Raw genomic sequence first — 22,632 nt, forward strand, 5'->3', positions numbered from 1 at the left:
AAAAAAGTTTGTGGAAAGAATGTCTTAATGAATAAAGTCCTCTCATCGTATGATCACATAATACAATGTAAAGCAACATCTATAACATTATTCCATAAATCGAAGTACTTGTATCACAATGTGTATAATTACCAATATATTACAATAAAGAAAGAACAATTAGAATATGTACATATCAAAACAACCATAAATGTGATAAAGAAGATCTTATCTATTACAAAGAATCGTGTTATTCATCGTTTAAGAAAAAAAAATTAGTATAAAAAGAAGAATTACTGAATTTACTATCAACTACAAGACCATAATATCATTAATTTTAAAGAATTAGACAACAAAAATGTGAAAGAATAGCTTCACAAAAAAAAGACACTTTATTTATATAAAAGTGTAATTTCCATATAAAATAAATAATATAATCAATATAAAATTACACACCTTCTTTATGAATACCACGAATACCCTTAACAGGAAATCACAATTAAAAATATTATGTTAATTATTTTATAAAACAAAAATGTGTTATAATATATAGTAGAAAAGATATTGAATATTTAAAAAATATAATAAAATAAATATATGCTGTTAATTATTTAAAAAAAAGAAGGTAATTAATTTAAAAAAATATATAATAAAAATTAACAAAAAATAATAATTAATATAAAAGATGTAACAATTTAAATTAATTAAATAAAATAATTAAGATAAATTATAATTAATTAAAAAAAATATATAAATAATAAATTAACATTTATTATTAAATATATAAATTAAATATTATATTTATAATATAATAATATTTACTAATTTTATAAAATAAATAATTTATTTAGTGTAGAATAAAATAATTAAATTAATTATTAAAATATACATTTTTATACTTATAACAAATAAGAATTAAATTAATTATAGAAAGTAATAATATTAAATTTTAAATATATTAAAAATGTAATAATTTTTATGATAATAAATATTAATTATATTAATAAAAAGTAAAATAAATATAATATAATTAATATAACATTTAATTAACAAAGAAATTAAATAATATTTTAAATTATAATTTTATATAAATAAAAAAAATAATTAAAAAATACATAAACGAAATTAATATATACAATAAATTAAAAGTTAAATATTAAATATTAAACAAATTAATGCATAATATTTTAATTTAATAATTTATTTGATTTTTAAATATATTTATAAAATAATAAAATATATACAATATTAAAAAAATAGAATTTAATTCTATTATTTAAATAGATTTTTTTAATTACAAAATAAATAAATATATATATATATAAATGTTTATATGTAGTAATTTAATTAATTTATTTAAATAAACTTAATATAGTAATTATGTGAATAATACAATGTGAATATATTTTAATTTATTATATATTTATACAAAATAAATAAATTAATTATTAGCTAATATTAATATATAAGTAAAAAAACTATTTATTATTATATATCTAAATAAAAAATCATTAATTTAATAACATTTTAATTATGTAATAGTTTTAGCGTGTTAAAATGATTTAGGTATATTAATTATTATATTGAATTAAATTAATAAATATATTATATTTAATTTTATACTAAAACAAATTAATAATTAAATTCATATATTAATTTATGTATATATTTAAAAAATAATTATAAATTATTTAATTCAAAAAAACAATATATATTATTTTATAACATATGTAAATTAAGATATTAAATTAATCAACAATAATAAGTATTAATTCATCACTTATTTATTTAAATTAAATTATTTATTATTTTATTTATTTAATAATTAATTAAAAGGTAATATTGTGTAATTATTATGATGAAATATATATTAAAAAAAAAATAATAATAATACATTAAATTTTAATTAATAGTTTAATAAATAAAGCATTAAATATATAAATAGTATATAATAAAACATATTTATTAATATCATAATTTTATTTTAATATAATATCATTACTAATATAATATAGATTAATTAAAATATTAATAAAAAACACAATTAAAAATGAAATATTCATTATAAAATTAAATTATTTTTAAGTAATAATTTATTTAAAATTAATATATATTATAATTAATTTAATATATTAATTGTTAATTTGAATAATTATTTGTTCATTATACATATATATTAATTATATTATATAATATTAATATTATTTATTTAATTAAGACATATATGTTTTATTATTTAATTAATATATATAATTTTATTTATTTATTTAAAAATAATATTATTTAATTGATTTTAGATTATTTTAAATTAATTATTATTTTATAAAATACAAATATATATTATTTATTTTATTTAATATTATTATTCTTATTTAATAAAAATAATATAATAATTTAATATAATTAATTTTATTATCTCTTATTGTTATTATTTAATATTATTTAATTAAATTACTAATTATATATATATATTTATTAATCATTTTATTATAATAAATAAATTTATATATTTAATTATTTTAATTTTATTTAATAAAAAAGGACAAGTTTACATATTATAAGGAGCTTTTCCTTTTTATAAAATAAGTAAATTAAGCTTTTGAAGATTTAATATATTACCATTTTTAATAAAATAAATTATTTAATTATTTGTATTAAATTTTAAATTAATGTACGCATTTAATAACATTATATTAGTTCTAAACATGTTCGAAGGACATCATTATTTAATTTGTTATGTACCAAAAATGAAATTATTATATTAATAAAAGGTTTCAACGAATTATGATACACATCATTCTCTATGGCACAAAGCTTCATGTTTATATGAATGCTATGCGAAATTATTTCATATTTTGTAAAATGAAGCTCAAGATAAAATGTTTATAATGAACCTTCTTTTTTATGTGAAGAAGGATATATCATATTGTTGTATGTAATTTGAGTATTCTTGCAGAATTATTAAGTATTGTTCAATTCAGTATGACAAGAATAATCTTTAAAGAATGTTTTTCAACATAACAACTGCACTTATATCAAAAAAAAAAAAAAAAATTACGTTTGAAGAATAATTTCTGATAAAAACTTGGAACATTCTAGAAAAAGAGCGAAACCATCCAAAAATGTGCTGTCTTTTTTGTTGTATTTATATTTTATATATTTCTTTTAATGTCTTCTAAACATCAATTAAACATGCATATTTTGCTTCCTTTTTTATATTTACAAGTACAAGATGTCCTATATGGTTAGGAACCATTTCTTTGCATTTCCAACTTATATGTCTTTTTCCTTTTTTCTTATATTTAAGATCTGTTACACCACGATTCCCTTTTTCCATAATAGAAAAAAAAAAAAAACAGTAATAAATGTTTTAAATTTGAGTTACATTTGCCAACTTTTTTGTTGGAGATTTATCATTTCTTTTTCAGCTTCGTTTAATTTATAAAATGCCATATACTTATATTTTAGAACAATAATCATATGGTTTTTTCATTATGAAGAAACCTTTTTATTGTTTTGTTCTTAATAAACGTTTTTCATATATAGTTTTTACAACCTTTTCTTTTACATCTTATGGACAAAATGTTACAAAATGTTCTTCGAGGTTTTTAAGAGGTTTATTTGAGTCCCTGTACTTATTAATGTTGTCTTTTTAGTGTGCTGCCGTCTATAATATTTCTTATTAATGCATATATTTCATTTGATTTTAATATACTATATATTCATTTTTAAGAATTAGTATAAGGAGACCTTTAGATAGCAATTTTTCACGATTGAACACTTGTATACACTTTTACACTTAATTTTTATATTAAATGCTTCCATATAATTCTTAATAAAAAAATTATTTTAAAAAATGCATTTATAAGGTTATCATGTGTTGGGCAGGGTATTAACAAATTCAAATATGTATATTCCGTGTTTTGTCACCTACACCCAAAAAATTTTCAAGGGTCATGCTAACACTAATGAACGAATTAATATTCGTTTTATATTTTTTAGGTTTGTACGTTTTATCTTTAAAAATGAATACATATTTATGTGTATATCATATGTAATTTTAATCTATTTTTTTCTATGACTACTTAGACATTCGTTCGACAAAATTTTTGTATGTGAATGATTTACTTACATTTTGAAATATTAAACCGATTTCCCCTTTGCTGTTATTGTGCGTTATACTTTAAACCGTTAAAAATTACTTACCCATTAATTACTGTGTTTATCATAAAACACTAATATGATAGTGAAGGGACGAACAAAAATGGCAATCTTTGTAGTTATTACTCTGGCTCAATGAACCAAAGAAAATTTTTTAAAATTACCAGTCACCTGTAATGCCATTTCATTATGACACAAATACTCCCCTTAAATGAATTAATAAATACATATAGAGTGAAAAAAAAATGTTTAACAAAACAATTCTGTTATGCTCATTTCGCCAAAAAGTTTATGATGGATGGACGAAGTTGATAGAACTAAGAGAATGAACCATTTGAGGGTTAAAGGAAGGACAAGACAATAGAAATACATGTAAATTACAAATGCATTTTTATTTTTGTTAATCTTAAAGAGCGATTATTTTTAATAGTGAAAATTGCACAGAACAGCCGTTAGTACTATGCGTAAAAGGTGTAACGGAATTGTAAACATTGGTGTCTTTGTGATGGTTTTGGACAAAGAAGAGAAGACTGCACGGAAAAAGGTCAATTTTTCCGAAATCCTATCATATCATTCATATGCAGTTATATTATATTATTTATCATCTTTATGAAGGAAAAATTGCAAAAGGTCTCCATTTTTTAAATGAGCACTTATTTATTAGTTACATTTTTAGTGACACTTTATATACTTAAAATTTCAGCACATCAGTGTGTGTTTATGTAAGTGTCAACAAAATGGTATTTACTAATTACCATACCACAAAACTTAAGTAACAGCCTTATTTGCGAAAATCACTTTTATGTTATTTTTCCCTTTTATTTTTGAGGAAGCCTCCAGACAAAAAAAAAGCGGATAGTCTTATTTAAAAACGAAGAAACGTGTTCATACGTATTAGCGAAAACTTTACTTTTAGGTTCTTTTTTTTTCATTTTATACACATATTTTATGTTATTAATTTCACGATTTCAGAAAGAAATTAGGTATAAACGCGTGTAACATGAAACAAAACACAAAAAACATAGAAGCAGTTGTTATTAGGTAAATAGTTAATGAGAGGGTTACGTAAAAACTGTAGCTAAGCCTAATTTACATTTGCCGAAGGTGAATATTTTTTCAGATATAATCCCTTTTTATATTATAAAGTGTACAAAACCAAGTACACAATTAGGAGAAAAGTAAAAATTATGTGCAATGCAATAAAATAGTATTTGTTTTTTTTCACTTTGATGAAAAATGGGATAATAATCTTCATGTAAAATTGTGTTATATGTGCATTACGCGAGAGATTATTTAAATAGTATGTTTTAATAAAAGGAAAAAAACAAATATAAATAAAGCATTTATCAGATGAATTCTATAGGATAGCGCAAAACTAAGAGCAATCTAAAAAATTAATATATTATATATATTTTTGCAGGAACTCACGAACATTTAACCAGGGTATATATATTTTTTGCGTTGGATAGCCAGAAAACGTCTTCTGTAAGAAAATATAAACTGTTGTAAATTTTTTGGTAGGGGAAAAGTGTACGTTCACGTTAACAGCACATAGAGATGTTGTTTGCTATACATCTGGTGTTGTGATTTTTTTTTGCTTAAAAATGTGTCAATTCTTGCGGATAGGAGAAAAGAAAATATTTGACAAAAAAAAATGTTTGTGTGTATATTTAATGAGATGAACTAAATTGAAAAATTCAATAATTTAAAAGATTTTGCGCTCGTGTGTTCATTCGCTCTTTCGTGTGCTCGTGTGCTAATGGGCTCTCATTCTCTCGTGGAAAATTAAAAACAAGGAACGGAAATTACACACACACACTTCTATTGAGCCTTTCGAAATTATTTATAAAGGTCCTCTTTATGTGAACCGTTCGTAATAATTCTTGTAAAATGAACAGAAAAAAGCTCTTCACAATTTACCATTTTTAAGGAAAAAGCGAGCGAAAGGGGTATAGGGGAAAGTTGTTTAAACTTCACACTTACACAATAGATGAGTATGGGGGTTATATTTAAAGCGGGTTCGTGTAAAATGAAAATTTCCCTTTATTATATACTTTCCCTATTAAAATAACAAATCTTAAGAAAATTTTATTTTAAAGTTCGTGCAAGCCAAATAATATGTACGTGTAAGGCTCATTTTTTTTTTTTTTTTTTTTGCACACGGAAAATATATATAATTTGTAGAAAAAAAATTTACAAAAAAAAAAGCTAGTTAATTAAAAAAATATATAAATTCACATTATATATATTCTTAAAGTTGAAGATTTTCCTCTTTTTTTTTTTTTGAAGTGATCTAATTTTTTCCTTTCTTTTTTTTGTAGATCTGTGTACTTGATTTGATTCTGCAGGCTTCTCTTTTTCCACTCACAAGTGATTTTCGATTGTTCATAAAAAGAAAAAAACGTTTGGTGCCGTAAATATATTGTTTAAAAAAAAAAAAAAAAATCATCTTTTTTTGCGTTTTTTTTTTGTCTTAAATTTGTTATTCTTATGTGAAGAATTTACTGCATTTTAAAGTCTTATATGCGTACATGTGTTTACTTACGTGAAAGTATGTATACCTGTGCGCCTATATTTTAAGCGTAATTAAAAATACACCAATTTGATAACAGTGCTTAAGCGAATGGCCGCGCCTACATGTTTTTAGTTACTTTGTTTAAGTTCCTTTAAACGCCTACTTTTCAAGTTTTAAAATAAAACCATTTTGTTATAATTCGCCCCTTTATTCATTCATTCGTTCGTTCACCAGTCCACCAACGCACCCAGTTGTTTATTTCACCCCTTTTTGTCGTTTAATTCTTTGCAAAATGCGGTATTATGGTTCAACCTACAGGAAAGAATTAATTTTTTATAACAAGCGTATGAAGATGCTGTGGAAACAGATTTCGAAGGTGCCGAACATGCTGTTGGGAAAGAGGGGCTTGCGAAAAGCAGTCTTAAGGTTCAGAGAAATAAAGCGAGCACTTAAATTGCTTCTCAAGCTGATACGTAGGGGTAACATCCACAAATTGTTAAACGGAGTGACAACCAAAATTATAAAATTGTGGGCGAAATGTGTAAATAATAGTAACGCAATCATGAAGCTGTGTAATGAGTACTACAAGACTAGTGGTTTAAAAATTCCCATTTGTAATTTCTTTTTTAAAAATAAAATGATCAGCACAAAAATGGAGAAGTACAGCATCTCAACACCACGTTATTATAAAAAAAAGAAAAATAACGGAGTGACAAATAAAACAAGTAAAAGCACACATGAAAGTATGTGCTCATCAAATCCAAATGATCATTATATAATTGATCTATATAATGAAACACACATACAGACACCATTCAATGGCTCCTTCCTTTCGAAGAATAATGATTCTACGTGCGAATCGAATTATAACAGCACGCAGTCAAGCGATTGTGGAAGAACGAATGAAAATGAAGACTTAAACAGCAATTCATACTTAGATAATGACATGCCATCTTTACAAATCCTAGAATATGACGAAGACGAAGTGAATGAGAGCATAAAAAATTGCTACCTTTATAATGGCTATGTGAATGCAACTACGTATAAAAATTCCGAGGAATATAAATTTTTGAATCATCACTTAAATGAAGAAAAAAAAAAATGTGCAGATATAGCAATTGATGTATCTCCACAAAGTTACTACGATGAGCAACTTAAAAGAGGAAAAGACAAACGAGAGGCATGTAGCCAAAGCAAACAGGGAGAAGATTCGGACCAAACGGATGCAGAGATAATGCAAACACAGAGAAGGAAACGAAAAAGAAAAAATAAAATATACGAAATTTATAACTCAGAAACAACAATGACGCAAAATTTGTACTGCGAAAATTACTTAAACGAGAACTACTCCTCTTCGTACGATTGCTCCAGCGAATACAGTGATGATGGCATTAGCGCGAATGATTTTACGGACAGCGATTTTGATGATAATTACTTCGAGGACGTTTTCGAAAATGACTTTGTGTGTAACTACAGTGTACACAGTTATGAAGCTATTCAAAGTGCTCAAGACGAATCAAGTTAAAACGTCAAAACGGGAAAAAAAAGCACAGCATGGAAATTTGGGGGCACACACAAAAAAAAAATAAAATAGTTAAACATAAACAATTGGGAATAAAAATAAACATTTAAACATATAAAAAGTCTACACATTTTTTGGCACATACGCCTCGTTATTGTCATTACACATTCTTTTTTCTTTTTAAGTTACGTGTGCCCTACAGGCATGTAATACACCGTGAAGTTTTTTCCTTTTTTTTTCGTTTCCAATTTTTACGTTCCATTTTTAAGTAAAGCAAAAGTAACACCATCACGTGCTACTTGCCACATGGTATACATCACACGCAACATACCGTATAACATTTATCCCAGTTATATTTTTAAAATATACTTCCCCTCACTGAGGGACTCGAAACGGGTGGGGGAAAAACAAAATGGGAAAGGTGCGGATACTTTGCGACTTGTTCGTTTCTTCATTTCTTCCTTATTTTAAATTTTAATAAATATATTTTAAGTAATTTCGAAGTAAAAAAAAAAAAAAAAAAAAAGCAAAGAGGGAGAACTTGCAATTTTGGATGAAAATGGACAAATTAATATACGTATACTAAAAAAGAAAAAAAGGTGAGAAGAACCAAGAATAACGCGTTAAATCATGTAATAAATTTTCATTAAAATATAACTTTTTAAAAAAAATTACCCAAATTTCGCTTTCTTTATGAAAAATGTTTAATTACAAAGAAGGTAAGTTATCAAAATGGATATCGCGGTGGATATCGACATGGATATCAAATGAATATCAACACGGGTATCAAATGGATATCAACACACAGGTATCAAATGGATATCATCAAAGATATCGAAATACTGTAAAAAAGCAGGCCAGTAGTTACAACAAACGGTTAACAACAGCCAAAGGATGATCTTGATTCCGGCATCGAGGGCATATCTTAAGGAGGGGGGAAGGAACACCGACATGAATATGTGCGCATAGGAATGTGTGTACATGCACGAGCACATCCACATTTCGAGCGGGTGACAAACTCATACACGGCAGAAGAAGTACGCATGCGCTGGCAAAGAGCTTACCTAATTTCACTCTTGAGTATTGATTGGTGGGCCCATATTTAATTCCGTATGACTCGTTGCTTAGGTCATACACATCCTCCAGGATGTTATCATATATTTTTCTTGCGGTGTAAATAAAGGCCTATAAAAAGGGGGGGAAAAACCGAAAAAACATAATGTATAAACTGAACTTCGTGTACATCGTTTCATTTATGCAACATGATGAGATAAAAATTGCTGCCTACTTCTTCCACATTTTTCGCCGTTTTGGCTGAGGTTTCTAAAAATATTAATCCATTTTGTCTTGCAAATTGGGCCCCTTCCTCAGCTGAAACTTCTCGTCTCTCCAAATCGCATTTATTCCCCACCAGAATGATAGCCATATGGGGGTTTGAATTCTGTCGAACTTCATCTAGCCATCTGTTCAGATGGTTGAACGTTTCTCGTCTGTTAAAAAGGTGAACAAAGAAAAAGAAAACGGAAAAACGTTTTTAACTACTGCCAACTATTATAAGGAATACATGTGATAAGGGACGCTGGAAAAACAGCACCGCCTTCACAAATGGGTACGCATATTCCATCACAGCTGAAGTAAAATTATACATATCTACCGAGTAATATCATAAACTAATAGGGCCCCCGCTGCTCCTCGATAGTATGACCGTGTTATGGACCTAAAGGACTCCTGGCCCGCGCTGCATCAAGATGGGAAAACGAGTCGCAAAAAAAATGTCAAATGGGATTTTGTGCTAGTGTGGTTCCATTGAGGGTATTCCGATGGCCATACTACACATTGTTCACACTAATTTATATTGCTTAAAAAAACTCAACAAAAATGGCACCCTCAACGCGGGACGTCAACCATTTAAACGCTTTCACGAAGGGAACATGCACGACTCTTTTAATTTTCCCCACTTACGTGTCCCATATTTGAAGCTTGATTTGCTTATTGTCTAAATTTATTAGTCGCGCTCCAAATTCTACACCTATGGTTAAATCATGATCAGCTCGAAATCGCTTGTCTGTAAATTGTAATAAAAGACAACTTTTTCCAACTCCTTAAAAAGGGGGGAAAAAAAAAATAATATAATATCAATGAATTGGGGTAACTCTAATAACATATTTTATGTTCTCCATTTGGTAATACGATGTGTTCGTTCAGGTTTCCTTTTCGAATTACCTGTATCGCCAATTATTATGTATTTGAACAAGTATTCATAGGGAGACATTTTTTGTTTCTCTATTTCTTTGTTTCCTTGTTTCTTTTTTTGGGTTTCCTTGTTGCCTTGTTCCTTCGTTTCTATGTTTCTTTGCTTCTATGTTTTGTTCTCTCTTGCTTCTTCTTAATATATTTGATTATCCTTTGAAACAGTTTATTATCATTGGGCAAAGGTATACTATGCTTAATCTATGAAGTTGCTGAAAATATTTAAAAACAATTGCAACTTTAAAAAGTCATAGCATTTAACTAAAAAGTGTTAAAATCTAATTTCTGACTTATTCTACAGTGACTCCTTCACTTTTATCGTAGTATACATATTGATATATTACAAAAAAAAAAAAAAAATTTACACATGACACGCTAATGGTTTAGTATAAACAACTTATACGTTTTTTTTTAATTTTCCTGTCAAACAATTTTGCCTGCTGGCTGTTATTATATGCTTTTCAAACTTGGTACTTTAGTTAAACATGAAAACACAAATTTAAAGAATATGAAATGGTTTATATACAAACACGTGCGCCTTCGGCCATTATACATATATAGATATATTTTATTATATTATATATATTATTACCTCTGTCAAATTTCGTTTTCCTTACCACCCTCTGTTTTTTTTTTTTTTTTTTTTTTTTTACAAAAATATTTTTAAGCGAAAGAAAAGCAAAAACGATGAACTGCTATTTGCAATTTTGCGAATACGGAGTTATGCTATGCATTATGGGTACATACATATAACACGGATAAATTACGTAAATATATGTATTTTATGTATACAATACAGGGGGCGGCGCGCTTAACAAATATCCGCTTGTATATGCCTACGTATACGCATATATTGCGCGTATAATTAATAATGCAGTGCGCCCAGGCGCCATACAAATGTGAGTGTATATATGTATACACGCTGAGTATGCTCGCTGTTGCAAAAAAATTACAAACGAAAGACCGTCGGAAAAAGCGAAGTTAAAAACAAACGTTGACACAAAGGCCAAGGGGGCAGTCCCCAAACCAAAAAACCCTTGCCGCAAATATACAATGCAATCACGAACAAAATGTAGAAAAATGTACAACTCTGCTTACGCGTATAAACAAAACAGGCACTAAATGGAACACAGAAAAAAAAAAAAAAATATATAAAATACTTAATACATACTTGTTCAGTGTTCATCATGAAACGCTTCCCACAGGAGGGACAAATGTGAAAGCTTTGTCACATGGGTAAACTGCGCAACTGATAACTGCGAAGAGTTCGTTTTTACGCTGAACTTTAAAAAAAAAAAAATACAAACTATTCAAGCGAACAAAACAACGAATCACCGCACGCAGTCTTCCCCACGACGCCACACAAACTCATCAGATTTGCCAAACGGGTGAACGTGAAAAAATGCTGCAACGTCAGAACAAGATAAACAAATAGAGGAGTGTGACGAAACGGAGCTTTATAAACCCTGTTAAGGTGAAAACAGGCCAACCACACGCAAGACAGGTTCCACCCATTGGGGCTAAATTCATGTCACCCCGTGCCGTATTCACCAAGTCTGCAAGAACGTGTGCGTGACCAGTTCATGACGTCAGGCTGAATTATATTATCCGTCGATACATCACATAATTGCTTAGTTGGCATTTTTGCAGAAATGCGTCTATTTTCATCCTCTTCAGATACGCTGTTGAACTGTTTTTTCAGCGATGCGTTGGATTTCTGTTCCGTTAAATGATTGTTCCCATTATGACCGGAGTCACCAACGTATGGCTTTTCCTTAGTAGGTACTTTTCCCTTAATGCTATTTTTGTTAACACAGCTTACCGCCCCGTTACCACCTGTATTGCTTACACATGTTCCTCCTTTTACGTTTTTAGAATTCCGTAGTGATGCGTTGCATTGCGCTTTGCCCCTCTCCCGCACGTTAAGTTTGTTTCCTTCTTTTCTTCTGTTCGATGGGGTCTCTTTATTTTGGTTAATCTCATCATGACTTGTGGGGCAGTTGGTATCCTTCCCAATGGGGCATTTTATCTTCTTACAAAATTTTGCTTCATTCTTTTCATCGTCATTTTTTGTCTTTTTCCTTTTTACATTTTCTTTTCTGTTAATCATTTTAGCAGGCATCAGCTCAGCAACCCCTTTTGAAGGCACCACCTTCCTAACGTGTCCTCCCTGATCCAACGGCGCAGTGTTTTCCTCCCGTGCCTCTCCTAACCTGCTGTCATGCACATGTACCGTGTCGTCTTTCATGTCATGTGTGTCTTTATCTTCTTCTACATTTCTTGCATGGACTAATTCGTCACTAGGGTTAAATTCTTTTTCTTCATCCATGACCCTTGAAGGGGTGCTACTATTATTGCTGCTACTCTGGGGGTAATTTTCCTTGCTCTTACTGTTGTTGCCATTTTCTGCTTTATCTTCATTATGGTGACCATTTATGTTGCTACCCTCGTTAAGAAGGATCTCCTTCGAGTTGCATTCTTTTGTTTGTTCCTTTCCCTCCTCTAAGTGTTCTTTTATTTGCCCATCTTGTGAAGGTAAAATTGTTGGGGCAGAATTGCCTCTTGGCACGTCATTTACTTTTATCTTTTTTTTCGGTTGCCTATTTCGCGTCGTACAGTTTTCTGCACCCGTTTGGCCCTTTGTACCCACTTGCGTCGTGCATTTTTCATTCGTGTCTTTTTTATTTCTGCTCCGTTTGGCCTTTTTGTTCACACGGAGTGGGGGGTTCACATCATTCTCATTACCACCCTCAGTAGATGCTGCGTTCGTTTGAGGGTTGTTTATCCGTTCTGATGAGGCTTTCTTTGCCGAGTGGGCCGTTTCATTGGCGTTTGCATCTGCAGTTGTAGGGTCAGCAATTGTGGGGTCAGTAGTTGTGGTATCAGCAGTTGTTGGGTTAGCAGTTGTGGGTTCAGCAGTTGTTGGGTTAGCAGTTGTGGGTTCAGCAGTTGTTGGGTTAGCAGTTGTTGGGTTAGCAGTTGTGGGTTCAGCAGTTGTAGGGTTAGCAGTTGTGGGTTCAGCAGTTGTAGGGTTAGCAGTTGTTGGGTTAGCAGTTGTGGGGTTAGCAGTTGTTGGGTTAGCAGTTGTGGGGTTAGCAGTTGTTGGGTTAGCAGTTGTGGGGTTAGCAGTTGTTGGGTTAGCAGTTGTGGGGTCTACGTCGTTCCTGTCCACCTTATTTGTGCATACCTTTCCTGGTTCTACCCTGGTTGTGCCTACCTCGCTCAGTTGCCCCGCCTCCCCTGAGCCGCTAACAATGAGAATCGCGTCATTTTCCTTTTTCCGTTCCGCGTCTGCTTTAACCTCCCGAAGAGCACTCAAGTTAATGAATATTTTATCATTGTGCTTTAAAATGTCGCAATCGTTGATGTTTATCAGTATATGATTCTTTGGGTTCAGCTGTCCTGTGCCTGCATCTAGGCCTTTTGGCTTTTTCGTTCTTTTCCTTTTTGCGACATTGGCAGCGTCTTCATCGGTTCGTTCGTTGGCAATATTGGAGGTCAGCTGGTTAGCCATATTAGTCTCCTTATGCATGGGCTCCAACCCCCTTTCGCCCATCGTTGCATACTCATCATTTCCCGAATTTTGCGGAATTTCTTCAATGGCAGTAATTCCACCTGCTGCATCTGAACCAATTTTTGCGTCATCTCCACGGGTGTCCCCATCTTCACCCTCTCTATCTTTGCCGTCTATCTCGTGAGAGATCACCTCACCTTCTATCTTCGGTTCATCCGTAGAACTGTTCTGTGCTTCCCCCGAAACTTTTAACCCATTCAGGTATTCTTGCAAAGTAGCACATTTAGGGTCTTTGTTAAGTATGGGTTCATCATATGCTAAAAAAGGGGAAAGAAGCTCGAAGGGTACAATAAAAAAAAAAAAAAAAAAAGACACCCATTTTAAATGGGATATATTTCAAATGACACGATAGTGAAAAAGAAGAAACAGAACGAGATACATGTCCTCGCACGTCGCCCCGTAACGCATGCCCGTCCGTTGGTTCCACCTGTATGGATATTTGCCCAAACACATACCTGACTTAATCAGGGAGGAATACTTGGTCGAAACGGAACTTATGTTTTGTAAAAAGTGCTCAATAATGATCTCCTTCTCTGTACATTCACTAAATGAAAATATTTTCTCGGGGAAAAAAAAACAAAACAATGATTCCAATTCTTCACATGTTAATAAATTCAAAGTTGCCACAAATTCTATTTCAAGTTTAATGAGTTCGTAATTATTACAACACTTCTTTGTGTGTTTTCTTTCGGGTTCTTCTCCTATTCCCCTTCTATCAAAAATTTCTGACCCACTTTGTGCTCTCCTTTGTGCACATTTTTCTGCGTTGAAATTGTTAATAAACTCTGACCGCTCATCTGCGTTCTTCTCGTTAAGCTTGCAAAAAAAAAGACAAAAAAAATATGAACACATGTACATGAATGGGGGCCAGTACGAGAGTTAATAGGGTGATACCCATATCCACCACGCACATGTAACAAATGCGCATTGACAATAGAAGGGAACCTTTAAATCTTCCATGACACTTGATTTCAGACCATGGTCAAAAGTAACCATATGGTACAAGACGCTTCTTTTATATCTGAACAATTGTTTGTCTCTACAGTAAATACCTGCACCAGGGGGAAAAGGATCCCGATAAGGATCATGCACCTTAAGAAGGAAATCGTGTTAATAGGCATGCTAGTTAAATACGCTCATGTGGATTCATTCTTCCCATTTGAGCGGTATAGTATCATATCAACTCACATTGAATCCCCAGCTTTTTTTTATCCTTCTTGTTTAAAACATTAACGAACCTGAACAAGTGAAACCAGTTAATTGGTAGAATTGACCTCCGTGGAGAGGCACATGCATTTGTCTATTTATGTTTTTACCTGAACCCACTTATCGGATCCGTTTCCCAAGTATAGGTCACGTTAAATGGTTGATTTTTGTCCTATTTTGAAGAAGAAACAAAATGTGTGCGGTGTAGATGTGTGCCTAGATGCGGTATGCATGATTACACATGTGCCGTTTTGTTCTTAGGGAAAAAGTAGAGTTAAAATTCGCTTTACATCCTTTTGCACGTTTCTTCGCTCATGTTCTGCCTTTTCGCCCGATACAGCAGCCCCATTTTTGAGGGAAGACTCCTTTATCAAGTCTTTTAAAAAAAATTTTGTTATTCCATTGTTTTCCTGGAGTGAACAAGGGGAAGGAACAGTCCTTTCATGGTGTACAAGAATAATGAAGAAGTTCTTTTTTTCTCCGCCATTTTGCGCATACGTTTCATCATTTCTCCTTTTTTTTTTTTTCCTTTACTTTGACACACTGGGTGGCACTTTGTCTGTGGTTGGCTTCCCCTAAATGATTGACGGGAAACTGGGGGGAAATAAAACAGTCCACGGGGGCAAGCGCGAAGGAAGCGCAAATGAAGTGACAGAAATGCTTCCAAAAAAAACGAAACAATGAACGCCCCTTCAAAGCAAACGCTCTGGGGTATTCCCCCCTTTTTTACCTGTGCTACCTTGCGGAAGTTCATTTTTATTGGAACAATTTAGCAAAAGGAAAAGATCGTAAGACACATTTTTTAAAATGTGCTCCAATTAAGTTGAAATGAGAAGGAGAGAAAAAAGGAGTTTTAAATGTGAGCAAGCAGTTAATAATACTTTTTTCCCAAATAAGGAAAAACCTTGAAGGTGCCGAAATGCACAGCTAATCGCATTCAAGTTTAATTTTTTCATATTTAGGGTAAAACTGCAACTGCCCAAATTAATGCGCTGAAAACGCTTTTGAAAGCTTCGACATTTCTTTCCCTTATCATTGTCCACTTTATTTTTAGACTTTCTATATGTATGCCAAATTCAGCACATGTGTTATAAAGGGGGCCACGGGGAAAGGCCAGTTGCATGGGCATGTGCTCAGTGCACAACTGCTAATACGCATGTACGATTGGGACGAATTTAAAAAAAAAAAAAAAAAAAAAAAAAGAATAATCCGGGGGTGTAAAAATGGAGTGTGCAAGAAAGGACAAATATAAAAAAACAAAGTTGTAAATGTGCTAAGAATAAAGGAAAAAAAAATCCTTTATACATGCATGACAAGCAAAATGTGGGAAAACCTCATTTACTTATAAGCATTTTAAAGCGGTAAAGGTGAAAACGAAAAATAACAGCTTCTACATGGGGGAGGTGTACCAGCCCCTTGCACACATTGTGGACAACTCGCGCGGTGTGTCCCAGTTAGCTAGCCAATTTACGGTGTTAGTTGTAAATCTCAAAAAAAAAAAAAAAAAAAAAAATTGACAGCTAGCTGTTTCATAATATCTAAAAAAAAATATGAACTGTCAGAATATTCTTCATATGCCGGCTTCTTTTTGGCTGTGTTGTAATTTGAAAATTCGTTGAGTGGGCTGACTTCGTTGATAGGAAATCTCCTTCCATAATCACAAAAATATGAATGTATACCAATCGTAAATTCACGCAGCCTTTGCCATTCCCCTATCAGTTGTATGCACAACTGCATAGTACTCATTCTTTGGGGGGTTCCTTTTTGCGAATTGTATGTGCACCTTCGCGCTTGCCACTGGAAACGGCCGTGTAAGTCTCCTTCACGAGTTCGCGCTTTTACAAAACGTGGCAAATTAATTTATTTATTATGTTTCCTTTACATTGCTTAATTGCGCTTTTCTGTGTTGCTTGACCAGGTTCGTTCACTCCCCTTTTTTTCATTTTTTTTTCAAGTGGGCTTTTTTTTTCTTCTTTTTTTTCTGGTACTTTGGAATTTTGTGCTTTCTTTTCTCTCTGTTTTGTTCTTTCACTAATTTGCTCCACTCCTTTCTCGTTACCCCCTCGGGAATTATTCCCTTAAACTTGACTTCCTCCTCCTGTTCGCTGTTCAAAAAATTGTTTTCGTCATTGGCTGCGTCTGATTTGTGTTCATCGGGTAAATTCTTCGAAGATGCCACTTTTTCAATCGATTTGGGAGACCCTTTCTCGCTTAACTCATCGAACAATTCGCGTTCACCGTTTTTATGGGTCTCCTTACCCTGTTCGTAAGGGTCTCCCCCGTTGTCCTCATCATTTGAATCTTCCTTCTGTGCACACGTCCTGGTAAAACTTTCAGCCATTTCTTCCTTCACCGCATGTACTGTGCAATCACCGTTTGTTCTAAGATTTTTTCCCCCAGTGGCTGCATCAGAATGATTCTCTCCTTCTAAACCGTTATGCTCCACGAAGGTGTTATTTTTTGGGGCATGCTTAGAACGCTCTGTGTGATGATTATTCGAAATAAAATTGCTGACCATGGATTTTCCTTTTTTCAAAAGCTTCAGATCCTTTTCAATTGTTTTAATATCTCTTATTTCGTTCAAATGTGATGGGATCCACGAACTTAGGAAAATCTGTTCTTCTACTTGGCTTCTATCTGCATGTTTTTTTATGTGGGATTGATTCTTTGCAAAGAATTTTGTTACATAATAACCTGTGGCTCTTTTTAGTTTTTCAAAGTATGTTCTATTTTTTTTTATATTCCTTAAATTCAGCTTAGGTATTGGGGTGGTGTTTTTTATTAGGCCAAAAATTTGAAGGTAGGTTATTTCGGACGGGTCCATGTGTATTTCCTTTTTGTCCCTTTCTAGGAAGTAGGTAACGTCTTGGGGTAGGCTTGACGAAACGATGTAATCGAACAGTTTTTTGAGTGGGAGAATCTGCACGTGGCTGTAGAAGCCTTCGCTCGACTTGCTGTCCCTTGGGTTATCCCCATTGTTTTGTGGGGGGCCATTCTCACAGTTGGTATAATTCACGCCATTCGTGATGTCCAAAGCGTCGTCACCCTTCCCCCCGCAGCGACTCTTTAAAGAGACTTCCTGGTCAATCTTGGCTCCGTGCAACATCCCGTTTAGCTGACCAACACTCTCCTGCATATCATTTTGAAGGGTGCCGATTTTCTTCTTAAAAAAATTGGTGATGTTCACGCAATCTCTCTTTAGGAACTCCAGGGAGTAGGGGTGGTCGTGCTCCATGGACTGAGACACATCAATGATGTAAATATGGTTATAAAAGTAAAGCAAATTATATTCTGAAAAATCTGCGTGGACAAGTTTACAGCTACAAAAAAGTTGTCTCAAAATGCATATACATTCAATGTATAGCTCCTTCCATTTTAAGGGGCTCAAATTTAGGTCCTTCATTTTAGGGCAAGCAGTGTCTAAAGTACCTAACATACTCATCACAATGACGTTACTTTTTAAGACCAAAGGATAGGGACATCTCAATCCACATATTAATATTCGTCTTAAATTTCGGAACTCTTTTTCTGACCACTGCTTGACCATTTTCCTTGGGTTGGTATTTTTGGTGTAGGCATTTCTGAATCGGAACTCTCCTTCGATGTATTGGGACCTCTTCTTAAACACCAACACCGATGTGTTGTAAACCTTCGTTGCAAAAGATATGGCTACCTTCTTGTTTTGGAAAGGGTCCCAGTTGTGGTTATCCACCTCGGTGGTCATTTCGTTCATTTTGTCAATTATGTCATAGGTCTCGTCCAGCACGCCCCGCAGATTCGGACTGCTTTCCTCCTCCGCATTCATCACCCCCTGTGCTTCTTCCCATTCTTCCCTTTTTTCTGCCCCCACTTTATCGAAGTGCCTGCTCAGGTGGTACACCTTGCACAGGCTCTCGTGCGCATCGCCCCCGTCAGGGAGACCTGCGTCCTGTTCATCGTCACTATGTTGATCATCTATATTCTGATCATCGCTACTCTGATCGTCGTTATTCTGACCATTGCCATCCTGACCATAGCTATTCTGATCATCGCTATGTTGACCGTCGCTATGCTGATCGTCGCGCCCCCTATGTCTGCGCCTGAGCAGCAACTCCTTGACTTCCCTGAGCTCCTCCTTACTGAGGTACTTATGCGAATTGAACACGTAGGCTTCCTTCCCCGAACTGACCACTCCATATATCTCGTTTAGCAAATTATCTTTGAGTTTTTTTAAAATAAGTAACGTTCTATTATCTAGCACGGTATTCACAGTTGCCCTTTTGTCCCTGGTCAATCCTCTGTTTCGAAATTTGTTGGAGAGTTTTTCTCCCTCGATTAACGAGCTTTTCACATCATTGCTTACTTCTTTGGAGTACACGTAGCTTTCGAATTCTCCACCATAATTGTAGTCCTTCTCATTCGTTTTGATTTTCCCCTTCCTTATCTTCATGTTTCTGCATGGTTAGAAATGCGCAACAGCGTTGTAAAATAAATGTACAACGTCATGCGTTGCCCCTCAAAATGGCTACTTTCCCGTTAGGAAGTTAAAAAAAAAAAAAAAATCATGACAAGAAAAAAGAGTGTCCTCAAGGAAAATATAAAAATGCCACCATCTAAACATTTGCAGCATTTCGAATTCCATCTCTAATTTTCCATCCGTTGGTGGCACCTCCTTTAACCTCTACTATGTTATTTTTGTCGGTACAATTTGATGCGCACTTTTTGGAAAAAAAAAAAAAAAAAAATTTCCTCCCTTTGCGTGAATTCCCCTTGGGGGGAAAAACCGCCATCTCAATCTTAACGGGTCTGAGGGCAGTTTTGAACGCAACTAAACAGTAGTGAAAAAAAGAAAAAGAAAAAATAAAACATGTACTGCAAAGCAGTATTATGCTTATTTTTTGCATGCACGTCTGTCCCGTATTTTGCGAAGGAAAAAGGAGTTCACCCCGCGGTGGGAGGTTTTACAAAAATATATCTATATAGCATCTTCAATGGTATGTCGCTTAACTCACCTGAGTGGATCTCTTCAATTCGTGGCGTTGCTCATTTTTGGAAGAAAAGTTCTCCCACTTCTGTCTGCCACCCGTAGCGGCAACTGTGCCCCCTCCGAACGCGTAACTTTTATTGTGCCTTTTGTTTCGTAAGTTGGGTGAACTTGCAGGGGCATACTTTTTACTTCACCCCTCCCTGCGTTGCGTCATTCTTTTTTTTCCATTCTTGGCAAATTTGCCCATGTGGTGAGCAGGTACGGCAGCTGCAAATGGTGGGGGCCTGGGCCTTCCATACACAAATATCAGCCCTCCAGTAGTAGAAAGTTTCTCCATATAGTGGCAAACATCCATCCGAAGGGATCGTAAAAATTGGGATGTTATTTCAAATAAGATATATTTTTTCTTAATGTTGGTTGTGCAGCGCATCATCAGTGTGATGGGCAGAAGGGTGCACCATAATCACTAACGTGACAATGATACAGCGACGCAAAAAAAAAAAAAATAAAATAAAAAAAGAGGTTATAAATGGGGGACAGAATGGGAATGAGGGGATAAACAAGTGGATTAAAAAGAGCGCTTAAAGAACCGCTAATACCGCAAAGGCTGCCAAACTACAAGTAAACATCCTTTTGGAGAGGCGCCCCCTAATCTTGTCACTTGTGCAGGTAGACGTAGCGGTCAACCTCGCCCGCCTTATCATCGGCATCCCCATTCTTAGACGCGTTGGAGTGGTCCCGACGGTCATCCCCATAATCCTTGGTAGATCTTCTCTTCGGTTCTGAGTAATTACTGCTGTCGTAGTTTTCGTCTCTCTTTCCTTTGCCTTTCCCCTTTTCCTTATTTTTGCTTTTGTGCTTGCTTTTCGCTTTTTCGCGTTCTTTCGTTTTGGTCCTGTCTTTGCCCTTGTCCCGCTCACGGTCACGTTCACGTTCCCTATCCTTATCTCGTTCCCTATCCCTATCTCGGCCTCTATCCTTATCTCGGTCTCTACCCCGGTCCCGACTCCTATCCCGGTCTCGTTCCCTTTCCGACTCCTTATCTTTGTCCTTTTCGCGCCCCCTTTCCTTCCGGCTCCTCTCCTTATCCTTCAGCTTGTGCCTTTCCCGTTCCTTTTCCTTATCCTTTTCCCTGTCCCTCTCTTTTTCCCTTTCCCTGTCAGTCTTCCTATCCCTATGGTGGTGTCGGTCCACTTTCCTATACTTCCTTTCCCTGCTCCCATCGGAACTCCTCTTCCTGTAATTGTCATCATTATAGTACGTACGGGTGTCATCATCGGGGTTGCTTCTTCGTTCCCTCATGTGAGAGTCACTTCTTTTGTAGCCCTCCCTCCAAGCATCTTCCTCTTCATCTTCGCGGAAGTTGCTGTGCGTGTAGTCTTGTCTATACTTGGAGTATCCTCCCCCGATTCGGTGGTTGTCTTCGTAGTTCGCTTGGCTAACTTTGCGGCTACCGCTGCGGGAGGAGTACGTATCGTGGCGGCGCTCCGCCGTGTATTTCCCGTAGGTACGGCTGCTCCTACTGCGGTTGCTCCTACTGCGTGGACTTGCACCGTGACTGCTCCTACCCACATCCCCTAGGGTGTCCCCTTCCTGGGGGTGCGTTTGCGCCTTCAACTTGAGCTGCAGCGCACTGACGTGGTTCCTCAGTTTTAAATTTTTTTCCTCCAACTCAGCTTTCTCCTTACTAATCTGCGTATACTTTTTCGAAAGCTCTCCCAACTGCTGACTCAACAACTCGTTGTCTTCATCGATATCTGCATTTAACTCTTTTAATATTTTCAACTCATTTTTATAAAAAAGCATTTGCTCCTTCATGTTTATTATTTGTATGGATAACGGTTGCAGGGTATTTTCTTCCAATGTTTTTCCCAGCTCGTAATTTTCGTCTTGCAACTTTTTACACTTACTTATGAGTCTTTGTCCTGCCGATGATTGTGCGTCAAAGTTAAACCCTTGTAGCTTTTCCTCTGCGAGGTTCCACTTTTTTGTTACTTCGTAAATTTTCTGCCTCAATTCTTTAATCTCCAAATTTATGGATGGGTCTATTAGCAGGTTCCTAAGAGAGTTGATATTCATGAGGTCGTCTTTTGAGGCCTTCCCCTCCTCGTCTTCGTACATGTGCATGTTCCTCCATTCGTTAAGGTACGTGTGCGTCTGGCATATTTCCTTTTCCAGCGAGGAGATGCACGCCAGGTACACGTGCTCCCGTTTCTAAGAAGGGAAAAAACAGGACCAAGTAGACGGTGTCATGAAGGGTGTGATGTAATGTGCCGTTTGGTATGCGATGCAATGAACGGTACGATTTGTAGTGCGATGTGCGGTGCGCCCGTTGCTGTGTCCTCACCTTGAATTCGCTGAGGTGGTCACTGAGGCTCCCCTCCAGGAGCTCGCTCCGCTCCTCCTTGAAAAGCACATCCATATTCTCTTGAGACATTTTATAGGGCGTCCTTTCGTAA

General features: G+C 34.1%; 5 protein-coding genes across 5 annotated transcripts; 1 reads left to right on the plus strand and 4 right to left on the minus strand.

Annotated features, from left to right (window-relative positions):
- Positions 1–6,947: 6,947 nt before the first annotated feature.
- PCOAH_00053730 (Uncharacterized protein) lies at positions 6,948–8,180 on the plus strand (the record flags this gene model as incomplete). The annotated part of the gene is made up of 1 exon (XM_020062153.1): positions 6,948–8,180. The coding sequence occupies one exon, from the start codon at positions 6,948–6,950 to the stop codon at positions 8,178–8,180; it is 1,233 nt and encodes a 410-aa protein (XP_019917515.1).
- Positions 8,181–9,054: 874 nt separating this feature from the next.
- Positions 9,055–10,766, minus strand: PCOAH_00053740 (Rab2 gtpase; the record flags this gene model as incomplete). Its single annotated transcript, XM_020062154.1, has 6 exons — positions 9,055–9,101; positions 9,242–9,362; positions 9,466–9,667; positions 9,832–9,915; positions 10,140–10,278; positions 10,401–10,766. The coding sequence occupies 6 exons, from the start codon at positions 10,447–10,449 to the stop codon at positions 9,055–9,057; spliced, it is 642 nt and encodes a 213-aa protein (XP_019917743.1).
- Positions 10,767–11,958: 1,192 nt separating this feature from the next.
- On the minus strand, positions 11,959–15,961 carry PCOAH_00053750 (Uncharacterized protein; the record flags this gene model as incomplete). Its single annotated transcript, XM_020062155.1, has 8 exons — positions 11,959–14,258; positions 14,457–14,817; positions 14,947–15,053; positions 15,190–15,239; positions 15,318–15,379; positions 15,498–15,617; positions 15,742–15,801; positions 15,938–15,961. The coding sequence occupies 8 exons, from the start codon at positions 15,959–15,961 to the stop codon at positions 11,959–11,961; spliced, it is 3,084 nt and encodes a 1,027-aa protein (XP_019917623.1).
- A 1,185-nt stretch (positions 15,962–17,146) lies between these two features.
- On the minus strand, positions 17,147–19,636 carry PCOAH_00053760 (Protease; the record flags this gene model as incomplete). The annotated part of the gene is made up of 1 exon (XM_020062156.1): positions 17,147–19,636. One exon carries the CDS (start codon positions 19,634–19,636, stop codon positions 17,147–17,149), a length of 2,490 nt encoding a protein of 829 aa, XP_019917578.1.
- A 1,194-nt stretch (positions 19,637–20,830) lies between these two features.
- PCOAH_00053770 (Uncharacterized protein) lies at positions 20,831–22,610 on the minus strand (the record flags this gene model as incomplete). Its single annotated transcript, XM_020062157.1, has 2 exons — positions 20,831–22,387; positions 22,521–22,610. 2 exons carry the CDS (start codon positions 22,608–22,610, stop codon positions 20,831–20,833), a joined length of 1,647 nt encoding a protein of 548 aa, XP_019917861.1.
- Between the last annotated feature and the right edge of the window lie 22 nt (positions 22,611–22,632).

Source organism: Plasmodium coatneyi, chromosome 14 (assembly GCF_001680005.1).
Source record: "Plasmodium coatneyi strain Hackeri chromosome 14, complete sequence".
Taxonomy (NCBI): Eukaryota; Apicomplexa; class Aconoidasida; order Haemosporida; family Plasmodiidae; genus Plasmodium; species Plasmodium coatneyi.